Source organism: Acyrthosiphon pisum, chromosome X (genome assembly GCF_005508785.2).
Source record: "Acyrthosiphon pisum isolate AL4f chromosome X, pea_aphid_22Mar2018_4r6ur, whole genome shotgun sequence".
NCBI classification, from domain to species: domain Eukaryota; kingdom Metazoa; phylum Arthropoda; class Insecta; order Hemiptera; family Aphididae; genus Acyrthosiphon; species Acyrthosiphon pisum.
In genome coordinates, this window is record NC_042493.1 from 92185524 (window position 1) to 92198559 (window position 13036).

Consider the following 13036-nt stretch of genomic DNA (forward strand, 5'->3'; position numbering starts at 1 on the left):
TTGATTTTTTTTTAAATTCTCATCTAATTATCAAAACGTTTTTCAATTTATTTTTAAAATGTTCTACAATGCATAACCAGTGTAGGACTAGGAAGTTTAACATGTAAATGCACTTAAATCATAGTAATATACACATAGGTGCGTATATATAAAATTAAAAAAGGTGGGCAAGTGAATGCCACTCTGCTGTATAGTAGGTTACAAGTGGGTGACTGTAATGGATGGTGTTAAATTTAAATTCAATAATATAATATCATTGTATACGAAAAACGATTCTGAGCGAAAACCGTCAGTCAGTCTATGATATTACTAAGTATATTTGCAGATGATTTAATTGTGAATAAAGTAATTTATAAACTTTTAACTACAAAATAATTATTAAATTTTAAATTTGATAAATGTTGTCAAAATTCAAACTTTAAATAATTATAAAAAAAATTGTGGCTATGTATTTGTAATATTTTTCAAGTGCTATTGTAAAAATATATTAGGAGCCATTATATTAGGAGCATTAAACTTTTAAGCATTTTTACCCAACAAATAAAATTTAATTGATATTTATAGAAAAAAAAACTAAAAAAAATTGAAAACGGACAATACCCGTAATTAGCTTAAAAAGAGTCAAATTATTTTCAAAATTTTATAGTTATAAAAAATATAAATATAAACTTTTAGTAAAATGTTCATGTATCCACAGTTATTCGTTTTTGAATAACAATAAAATAACAAAATCGCTACACGAGAAATTGAATGAATATCCAATAAAAGGTAGACAAACTCATAAAAAAATCTTGTATTACATTTTTAAATCTTAGATTTAAAAAGAAAAATTTTTATGAATTCTCAACTCAAAATAATTTGCTAATTTTTGTGATGTTTTTGTATTTTGTCAATATTTGAACTTTAAATGCTTAAAAAAAAAAACTGTGACTATGGATTTTTAATATTTTTAAATGTCATTGTAACAATATAGTAGGAGACTTGTATTAAATTATCAAGCTCTTTTACCCAATAAAGTTTTATTGACATTCGTAGAAAAAAAACCTAAAAAAGTTGGAAACTGATTATATCCATAAACAGCTCAAAACAAGACAAAACATTTTGAAAATTTTTCATGTATGGAAAAGGCTAATATAAACATTCAGTGAAAATTTCATGTATTTACGATAATTTGTTTTAGAGTTACACCAAAAGCCAAAATCGATTTTGTCAAAAACCGATTTTGCGTAAAAATTCCCGTTTTTCCTTAATTTTTATTTTGTTTTTCCGGGCGCTTTTAAAAACTATTGGAAATTTTAAATTTTGACCTCCTCAATGCACCAACAATATTCACTTTCCCATCGAACAAGATACTGAAGTTGAAAAATGAAGTTTTATTTCGACTACTTATCGTTTACACACACAGAAATAAAAAAAAAAAATAAAAAAAAACACATCATTGTAAAATCAATACATTCATCGTTTCACTCAGAATCTAAAATATGTATAAAAGTTACATTTATGTAGGTACATTGTACAATTAGGTATATTCGACATAATTTAAAAAAAGTTAAATATTTGATCATTGCTAATATTAAATTATACCCTAAGGTTTGTTTTTCAAACTTAATTTATTTATCTTCCCTGTCTTCCTGAAAATAAATACCAAGTAAATAAAATAATCAAATGTAATCAATAAAAAAACAATCATGAAAATACTGGAAATGAGATTATAAATTAAACAACAGAAGTTTTTGTCAAAATCGATTTGGTTTTTTTTTGTTGTTATTTCAAAATGAACAACCGTAGGTACTTTCTGATATTATATTTTGTAAATATTTTCTAGACATGATATAAATTAAAAAATATTTGGGCTTTTTTAAAGTTATTTATAGACTTTTGACATTTTTGAATTTTTTTAGTTTTATCCATATTCATACACTTTTATTTCAAAGTCAAAAAGCTTGAAAATTTAATACGTGGGCTGGTTCCTCATAAATTGTTTCTATACAGCAATAAAAAAAATATCCAAAAGTAAAAAGAAAAAATATTATTTGTCACAATTTTTGACGCTATTGAAGCTTTTTAAGTTTAAATCTTGAGGAAAATCGTCAAAATTGCGAATTTACGTAAATTATTTCGAATTTGAACATTCATAAACAATTTATTTTATTTTTACATTTTTTTCAATTTGTATTCGATGCGAGATCCCTCCTCATAAATGTTATTGGAATTGGAATTAAATAAAAATTATAGTGTATAGCCACATTGTTTTCGGACTTTTGGTTCTATACTTAAAGTAAATTTGCTATATTATTATTTATTTGATATATTGTGATAATTATAATAAACGAAATAGACGGATACAACAAATCAACGTGTGATGTATTTTTAATAAACCGTCAACTTACTGGACACTCGTATTATAAATGATCATAATATTATCGAATTATTCATTATATCTAATTTCTAGGCCATTCTCTTCATCACGGAACGTCGCGAACGTGGATGCTTTGACCACGGTTTATGGTTACGGTGGTAACAAATTTGCATCTAATCGACCCGGCAGTATGAGTGAAACCAATTTACTGAAGTATCGTCCTCAGAAAGATGGCGGTCCGACATCCACTGTGCGACCAGAATCGGCGCTTGGTCTTTTGCAAGGTACGTATCTGTAGTGTTGTACTGATGTGGTGTTTCCGAATCAAAGTGTCCAGAAAAAAATTTATATATCTACGGTGCCCAAAAAATCTGGGGAAAAAATGTCGGCTTAACGTGTATAGAATAGAATATAAAGTACCTATACTGATTGGACGTTTGCAGCTTTTTGTATTGCTCAACAGAACTGTTTTTTAAATTATGCTGCACTGTTATATGACAATATTAAAATAGTTCGTTGGGTATAAATCATGGAAATGTAGTGTATGTACCTATTGTGTCGATATAAATTAAGAGAGATAAGCACCGATATATTGTTTAGCATATTGTATTGATGTTTGACGTATTTATTGTAATAGCGTATATATTACAATATGTTCACTGTAACGTTATTTAATTTAAAATTTGCCCGTTGAAGTTAAAATAAATTGACCTATAATAGGTACTTATAATAAATTCCAAATTAATCATATCACAGTATCCATTAGGAACTTATAACGCGTTATACATAAACTACAAACCGTGGTACTATCATAGGTATATAATAATATATACTTTAGAAGTTTCAAGTACCCACGAATAATATTATACAATCACAACAAAATAACTAAAATAGTTATTCTAGGATTTTTAATATGTAATTTCGTCCAAATTTGAACTTAAAATGACTATAAAAATAAACTGTGCTTATGTATTTTTTAGATTTTTTGGTTTCAGAATTAACTACTTACCTACGTGAAATCTTGTTTTAAATTTTCAATTCTTAGCTATAAAAGTTGAACATTTTGTAAATTTTTAACTACAAAATAATTATTCAATTTTAAATTTGATAAATTTTGTCAAAATTCGATCTTTAAAACTTATAAAAAAAATGTGCTTATGTATATTTAATATTTTTCAACTGCTATTGTAACAATATATCAGGAGCCTTGTATTACATTTTTACACTTCTTGGTTCAACAGATAAAACTTTATTGATATTTATAGAAAAAAAAAAATAAAAAAAATAGAATTATGAAATTGTCCGTAATAACTGCTTAAAACAAGTTAAAATATTTTGAAAATTGTATCAAGTATAAGAATTGATAAAACAAACATTCAGTGAATTTTTCTGTTGTTTTACACGGCGCTTTTGAAAACTACCGGACAAATTTTACTTTTGACCCCCCAAAGTACCAACTAGATTTACTTTCCTATCAGAAAAGATACTGTTGAAGAAAATCCAAGCACTTTTTTTGTCCTAAAAGGTGATGACAAACACACAAAAAAAAATAAGAAAACACACATCATTGTAAAATCAATACATTCATCGTTCCACTCAGAATCTAAAATGAAATAATACGTAGGTACCTATTTCTAATTAAAATGTAAACGTTTTAAAAAGATAAAATATAAGTACATCGGCGCTACTAATCATACATTTTTTATTTGCATCATAATAAATATTTAAACAATATTATTAAAATCAGCTTTATAACAAATGTGAGATATTTTAAAAAATAATGGACATTTTAAAATTTGGAAACAATGATAAATTATTTCATTTGAAAAACTGAGAAATGCTCAATTAAATATTAAATACGGGTTCTATTTTAATTGGTGCTTTAAATAATTATCATTATACGGAGTAAACTTTTCTGGTTTTAGTTTTGGGATCCAATTTAAATCTGATTAAGTTAGTGATTATTATTTAGTCAAACATTTAGTACAAAATTTAAATGTTTGCTGTATTGGCCTTATCAATTGACCTTTAAATTGTCAACCAAAATAAATACATTTTAACAAGAATTATTTTTGTTATAAAGATATTTTAGACATGTCATGATGCATGTCTTTGTTTTTTTTAAATCTGAGATAAATTATGATGCATAAAAAAGCATATATAAATATAATATTTAATTCAACTAAAAAACTTAAACCGATACTACAACACATTATATTATGTTGAGCCAAATTTATAATATATATTCGTTGTCATTATAGAAGAGTGATACTAAGCCTGAAATCGCTAGATTTTTACAAACAAAAACGAGTCTTTTTTTCTGAGACCTCGACATTGATGTCTTGTATTACCCTACAGGCTGCAATATAATAATAATACAATTATGTATCATGGAAATAAAATCTTATTTATAACTATTAAGTTATAGTTTAAACTTAATACATTGATAAATTATAATTAATAAAACAAAAAGGCTATAGATACACGGATATGATATTAATATGTTTGTGATATTATTATATTTAATATAATATTACAGATTTAAAACATTAAAAAATAACCTGTTATGTATAAAATATAAATATAATTAACTTAACGGAACATATTATATTTTTAATGGATACATATTATTAGTAGGTATATTACTAAGTCAGTTTAAAATGAATTGTAGATTAAATCTATAATTTATAATTATAAAGTAGTATTTAGTTCCGTAAATAATAATTTATAATTACGTTTCCTATATTATGGAGATTAAAATAAAATTGAGAATTCCATAACACTTTTTGAAATTTTGATGAGTAAAATAATTAGTTGTGCCAATTTTAAAATGTTGATGTTTCATTAATTTGAGGCAATTATAATATTGCAATATAGAGATTCTTACAGACATTTTTAATTTAATGTTTTGAATTAATTAGGTATGCAAAGGTAAATAGTGCCTAATAAAATTATGGATTATTAATAAAAAAGTAAAATGTAATGAGTAAAATATTATCGTTGTCAGAGCGAGAATATCAAATATCTATATAGTATGTGTATACATATTGGAGGCATATACAGAATGTTCCAAAAGTGTGGAAACTGTTGTTAGACTAATAGTTAGGACTGATAAACGATAATAATATTATGATATACCTAACTAATGAAGTGATTCAATATTTCACCTAATAAATGTGAAGAAGTGTTATCTGTTATTGCTATACCTAGTGTTGTTAAAATACGGTATTTTATTTTATTTTTGTATTATACTGTATTATACCTTGTATTATACCGGTATTAAACTTTGTATAATACTATTGTATTTAAGTAGGGTATAATAATTTTTGTATTATACCGTATTATACCGTATTATACACATTTTATACGGTATAAAATCCTGTATTTAAATATATAATATACAATTATACAATTTAAACTTGATTACTCAACCATTGTCCATTTCCTATTTGAAAATTGAGTCTTATTAATACAAATAAAATAGACATAAATTAAATTCAAAAGTAATAACAAAGTCAACAAGTAAAGTAATAATTAACAATTTTAATAAACATAAATAACTCTTTTGGTTTTTTTTTCTAAATAATAACTAAAATAAATGTTTAATGTAAAATATTAAATAAGTAACAAAAGTAAATAGTAATCCTTTATAGGTTATAGTAACAATTTTAACACTTAAGTCTTTTAGTTTCCTGTTTAGTATAAAAAAAAATAATAGAAAATAAAATAAAACCTTTTTTGTTTGTAAATACAAAATAAATAATAATAGATTTTTAAAAAAAGTTTTATACAGATTTTATACCATTGTATATTATAATTCTATACAGCGTGTATAATACCAGTATAATACAATTTTATACATTTGTATTATACAAATTTACATCACTAGCTATACCTATGCAGGTATATAAATATAAAAATAATTAAAGCATTTCCAAATTTTTTTTAACACTTTGTATACAAGTTGTAAGTTGTCTTTATACGTATATCTCCATTATCCTTACACCAATTTAGAAATGTGACTAAATTAATTCTTAGTAATAAAAAAAAACTATATAGGTAAAATATAACCAATAAAGAGGTTAACCGTCACTTCACGGGGAATGCCAGACAAAAGATAATATTTTAAAATGTTAATTCGTTTAACTAAAAACATGTAAGTTGGTCACAAACTTGATCAGTTTTGTGTACCTTCCTTAAAATAATATAGTATAAGTTTATTTTTTAATAATATAATTAAGTTTAAAATGTAGAACATCCTGTCCGGAAATTATTTTGTTTATTAATTAAAATGTTTTTGACAAGGGAATACAATTTCTTACTTACACATTTAGGAAACAATTTTGGTATTGTTCAAAATTTTGATGTCGGGCGATAATTAATTATACATTTATACCTACTATAGTTATTAGTTAATAATAGATGACTAACAACTTTATTTTTATTTTTCGTCTTATGTATGGGATAGATGAAATGAATTATGTTTTGCATACATCAGGAAACAAATTGATGATCTGCAAGGATTTGTTAAATACAAATTTGAAAACTAGTGTTAAGGTAATACCTAGCACATAATATAAAAATAAAAATACAAAGATTCTTTCAGTTCTAGATGAGGTTTTTTCGGTGAAAACCAAAAGCGCAAAAATAAATTGTATTACTTGATACCTACATTATTTTATTTTTAATTGAAATTCGAGTGAAATGTTTTAAATCGTATACCAGATATCCACCTATATCAGTTGGTGTCTGTGATACGATCGTGTCACGTGTGCATTTGTGTTTGGTTTTCGCTAAAATTAAAATTATAAGTCTTCAAAAATGTATTATTAAAATGTAATTTACATTAACTTACACAAAATGGCTGAGTCACCTTGGGACGATCAAAGGACTACCAATGGTCAAGAATCATATCACAGGCATTTGAATGTTCAATTTTATAACCCCCCGCCCATCTATTTATAGTTTTATTAAAGTGATTGAAGAACACCAAGTAGAAGTTTATTTAAAATTACAGTCAAATGTTCGAAAAACTACGTATCGTATATAAATCTTAAATCATCAAAAACTTGGACCTTCTATAAAGAAAAAAAAATTACCAGATTGGAATACTTGAAGGCAGTGGGCTTAAAATTTCAAATTTAATTTTAAAGTACTTACTCATTATTATATTAGGTAGTTTAATATATTTATTTATTTATTCATAATACTTTTTTAACTAATTTAAAATAATACTCAAAATTCTAATATTTATTTTTTACTGATTTTTTAAACTATAATTTCAATATCACTGTAAATGCTTAATTAAATATTAATAATAACTACGATTTTAATAAAATACATTTTTTTTATAAAATTGATTTGCACTTATGGGTTATTAAAAAGGTAATTCTGTTTTGCGCTTATGGGTTATTTATTTTTGCGCTTTTAGGTTGCGTTTGGGTCATATTTTGCGCTTATGGGCTACAGCCGGTTTTTTTTAGTTTTGGAATGTATCGCGGTTCTACAAGGGAGTACTTTACCCTTGCGCGTAGTCATTCCCCTTCCAGATACGTGCGTGAATTTGACCCTACCATGTTTTGATAATTACACTGAAGTTATATCAATATTTTGCAATTAATGCAACTTTAGGAAACCGAAATAAAAAAAATTTCAACCTTATATTTTTGGCTTGGTTGCAAAACCAAAATTGGTGGGGTCAAATTCACGCTGCCCCACCACATTTTCCTATCAACCTCGAATCTTTTTCATAATTTGTAACTTTAGGCAAACTCCGTGAAAAATTTGCAACCTCATGGTTACGCCGGAATCGAACTCGCCTAGGTTGGACGTTCGTAAATTGGGCGCCCCCTATTTGACCTATCGACATTAAACCAGTACCAATATTTTGCAACTGATTTGCAGCATCACCTATTCCCCAGAAAATATTGTTTCCCAGTGGTATCCACTATCACGGGATTTTTTTTTTAAATTTTTATTTCAATCAACATTATAAATTATTTTTGAATTGTTTATGATTAATAATAAAAACTAATAAAAACAAAACAATTAATAATATTTTTAACTATTTCACGCACGTCTTCCAGATGAGGTTTTAAAATTACTTAATTTATCATAGACTTAATATAGACTCCAACGATAAACGGTTTAAACTATTATCACTACTATTATTTACTTCTAATTTCATAGAGATACGTAGACCAAGGTACCTAAGTACCTAAGTACCTATATTGGGAATTTTTCTGAGTCAACAATGTTTCAAAAATATTATTGGGATATGTCGTTACAGACGATATTATACCCGATTTATTGTACGTAAATTGAATAATAATCCGTTAAACTGCTCAAGCACTATACGTATATATAGGTACTAAATGTATATTATAATATATATGTGTGTATGATTTTAATTAAATATCATTATCTGTATAAAGTATAATAATAATATATACACGACGAAAATGGTATAATTTTCCTGTGCTGACTTTAATTAAATCACCGTCAAGGCTACGGCGGCGGCGGCGGGAGGTGTTGTGATTACGGGCAAAAACAACTTTATACTTACCTAACTTTATATGTGTACAAAAGCCGTGGAGTCTGTACCAGGCTATAGGGGTGGCGATACCCTCGTCGAGTTACACCCGATTTCCACCACCACCCACACCCACCGTTCGAAGCGGGACGCGTGACTGTAACGGGAATAAATTATGATAAACATAGGTATTATGTAACGCGATGGTGAGACGGAGAGTATAAGTAGGTATCGGTAGACTATTTATACGGGGTGTTACATTTAAGGTAGGACACTCGTTTTTTCGAAAAAATTTATTTTACATAATTTTAAGTCGTTCCAAAATAAAAATTTTTGGAAAAAAAACTGATAATTTTTACTATATTATTTTACCGTTAAAATATTTTTTTTCTCTTTTGACAGTATACATTTTTGATTTCTTTCAATTAAATTTCATTCAAATTAAACGTTAAATACTTACAACAAACAAACTAATAGGTACCTACTCATACTAAATTAAATTTTTATAATAGGTATATCAAATAGAGGTGGACCGAACTCAAATATTGAATTAAACGTTTTCTTCATATATTATTTCCAACCGAAACACGAACCAGTACCTACCGAACATTTTGTTTAATACCAAAATGAATACGAACTGAGCTTTTGAATTAAGTCACTAATCAGTTTTTAGTATTATATCAAACGAAACATACCTACATATTTAAAACATTTTTTTGTTCGAAACGTTTGACGTGTTCTAATTGTTTTTTGGGGGTCGCACATTTCTATGGAGTTCGGATTACTTATAGAAATTCAAACTACATGTTCGAGTTTATTTGGTTTTTTTTTTAAACTAGGTTCAACACCTAAAGTTTGGTGGGATTTTTCGAATTCCGGACAGTTCCGAAGACCTCTAATATCGAATTAGGTATACCTCCTGCACTATTTGTTTGTTTACTATGTTAATTAGCAACAAAAAATAATTACGATAACAATGGCGAAAATTTCGTTTTTTTAACTCGAAAAGTTATTTTAAAAAAAACTCGTTTTTGAAATAACGAAAGTGTGTCGCGTATTAAAAACGGATCATCCGGTATACGTGTGCGTGCCACGAGGTATTGTACGCTTGTGCGTAAACGCGCCGACGACAGAGATTTACAACGATTCGCGCGGTCGCGGTGTACACGCCGCTGCACGTGCACGCGGCGGCGGTCGCGGCGTGACCGTGGAGGTCAAACCGCGACGAACGACGAAGACGCGGCGGCATCGAGGCGACGGGTCAAAAGGTCCCGCGGCGGTGGCGGTGGTATTGATCATCGGCGGCGGGAAGCGCGCGAGCGGCGGCGGTATCATCACTGTCGTCGTCGTCGTCGTCATCGTCGCTGCCGCCGCCGCCTCCGTCGCAAAGCCATCTCGCGGCGGACCACGACCAAAGGCGCAATTCGCGTATTATCGTTATAATACATTATATTGTATTATTACTATAATATACAATATCGTACGATATATTATTATTATTATGTGTGCACACAAACACAATATAGGTACGACGCTATATACGACGGATAGCGATAAACGGGTGGCGTGCGTGTGGGTCTGTGGGTCTGTGGGTCGGTGGGTGGTTGTGCGTGTTGTTACGCGTGCGGGTGGCGCGGCGTATGCTATAGGAACGCAAGCGCGAGCGTCAGGCGCCTATATATACATAATATACCTATGCACTAGAGCGCGTATATATAATAATAATAATATATATAATGTTATAACCGCCCCGCGGGATATTTGCGAATAACAAAATCGTTAGCCGCGCGCATCGCGTTCGGCCGTGTGAACTAGTGACCGCCGCCGCCGTGCCGTGACTATAGTGCCGCTGCTTCCGTCGCTGCAACACCGCGTCGCGCTCGCGTGCCGCTGCCTCGTCGTGCTCACCGTCGTCCCGTCATAGTCTATTATTGTTTGTTGTTGTTGTTGTTATTGTTGTTACTGTTGTCGTCGTCGTTGTCGCCGATTACGGCGTTTATCGCGCGATCGCTCGTACGAGACGTGTACCGGGAAACGTTTCGCGCCACACCGAGTGCGTGTGCAGTTTTTCCGAAGCCGACACAGCCGCCACCGCATAGCGTACATATCGATACCACATGCCCGTGGCCGTAGCGGGCGACGGCCGCACCGCCGCCGGCGGACCCGCGTCACACGGGGCGTCCAGTCGCTGCGGCGTTCATCCGGCGCGCCGGGCTGGCCGAGTGGCCGTGCCGACGACGTCGCGGTGCCATTGTTGCGGCGGCCGTCGCGGCCCGAGGCCCCGTCGCGGTTGAGCGGCCGGCGCGCGACCGTCGTCCACGGTGGTTGGCATCGCGGCGACCACGATGATGCATTACGCCGACAGGTCCGCGCCGCCGCCGCACTACTCCGCGGCCGCCGCGAAGCTGCACCAGCTGCAGAACCAGAACCATCGGCACGGCGGGCCGCCGGCCAGTTTCGGATTGTATGGTACGTAGCAGCACGGGAGCTCTGCTGAAGCGCCATCGTCGTCGTGACCCTCTACGGGCAGGGTCACCACCATACCGTCCAGTTTAAAGTGGGCCCGTCCCGTTTTTGTACCTACCTATTTATCCCGACATATTTCTGACCGGCTGCCCGTCCCGTTTTAATAACTGTAAAAATATCCATACAGTTTTACATAGTGCCTAGGTACCTATATTGAATTATTGAAAGTCCAAACCAATGTTAGCAGAGGTGAGCGTTACACTGGCACTAGCACTTTCAAAATCATAAATTGAAACCCCGCAGCAACCGAAATATTGTTCAAAATAATACACACAGACACAGTACATACTGCAGGGTAGAAATTTTAAATTTTTTAAGACAAATGGATCCAGGTACTGCAGGGGTAACGTTACTACAACAGCACCCATTACATGACATTGAATTTTCAACAATGTTGATGGTTCAAGTACTGTTTACCTGATTACATTCAATACTTATAGGCCTTTTTGGGCTTTAAAGAATACCTGTGCTTACATTTATGTTTGAAGACAGTTAAAATTACACGAATATAAAAAATAATAATATAAAATATGAATTATTCTGAACTTACAATTTGTTATGTCAGAGACACCGCATGCTGGCTTGACATGCTCTCATATATATATTTATATTTTATAATACACAATTTAATGCTATGATACGCAAAAACTGAATCTATATAGTTTACATTAAAGCTCCAACCCCCTAAAAATGGGTCTAAGCCACCTCCCCTTCCACCACCACCTCTATTACCTCATATCCGTTTACGACGATGGCGATATTTTAAGGCAAGCAATATTGATATTCTGGTGCTGCTACACGTCAGCGTATCGATATCTATGGTATCATAAAAGATTAACAATTTATACCTAGGTACTGAATAAAATTAATTTTATTGAAGGGCTACAACCACGGTATTCAACTTGATCGACTTACATTTGGTACAATAGTTGTAGGACGTATAGGTACAACAGTGTATTATATAACTACCACTCTCGGTAAGGTTTATAACATGGTTACATTATGCTTATGTTGCGTGGGTTTGCAAAACTATTTTTCTTACAACCACCAGCCAACACTAATCTGGTAAGAGAATATTGAAAAGCATCATCGACGATTGTACGACGACAATGCCAAGACTCGAGCTTAAAAAGTAAGAGGGTGCAGAGATGGATTTGTAAACAAAGATTTGTTTGTGCCGTGCGTATGACATGGTGTTGCAGTTGTTGTTTCGTTGTTAGAATAGTTGTTGTTGTTGTTTTTGTCGTCGTCAACACCATTAGAATATTGTTACCGACATACCATATATGGTAATGATTTAGGTACCATCGAAATTACTTTCAAACACTTTTGTGTCAGTTCTTGAACTTGGGGGCGCCTTAAAAAAAATGCTATTATTTAGTTATTAAGCTAACTTACGTTTATAAAAAAAAAAACAAATTCATTTTAAATTACGATAGGTAAATGAAATTCTAAAATAAATCTTCAGCCGTTCAAATAATTACTTCACGGCACGATCGTGGTTATTATGTGAGTATGTTATGCACTTATGCCTCCTTTGCGGCTTTGCACCGTTGAACGGTTTCACTGTTGTAACCATATTGTATTAAAATTGTAATATTTGTATATTGACAAGGTTG

General features: G+C 31.1%; 1 protein-coding gene across 4 annotated transcripts in view; it reads left to right on the plus strand.

Annotated features, from left to right (window-relative positions):
* The window catches only part of LOC100165959 (mediator of RNA polymerase II transcription subunit 12), a 137772-nt gene that overhangs the window by 96531 nt on the left and 28205 nt on the right, over nt 1–13036 (plus strand). For all 4 annotated transcript variants that reach the window (XM_008181619.3, XM_029491251.1, XM_029491248.1 and 1 more), the window contains one exon: nt 2453–2643. In XM_008181619.3, the coding sequence (XP_008179841.2) occupies nt 2453–2643 (191 nt within the window). The remainder of the gene's footprint in view (nt 1–2452; nt 2644–13036) is intronic.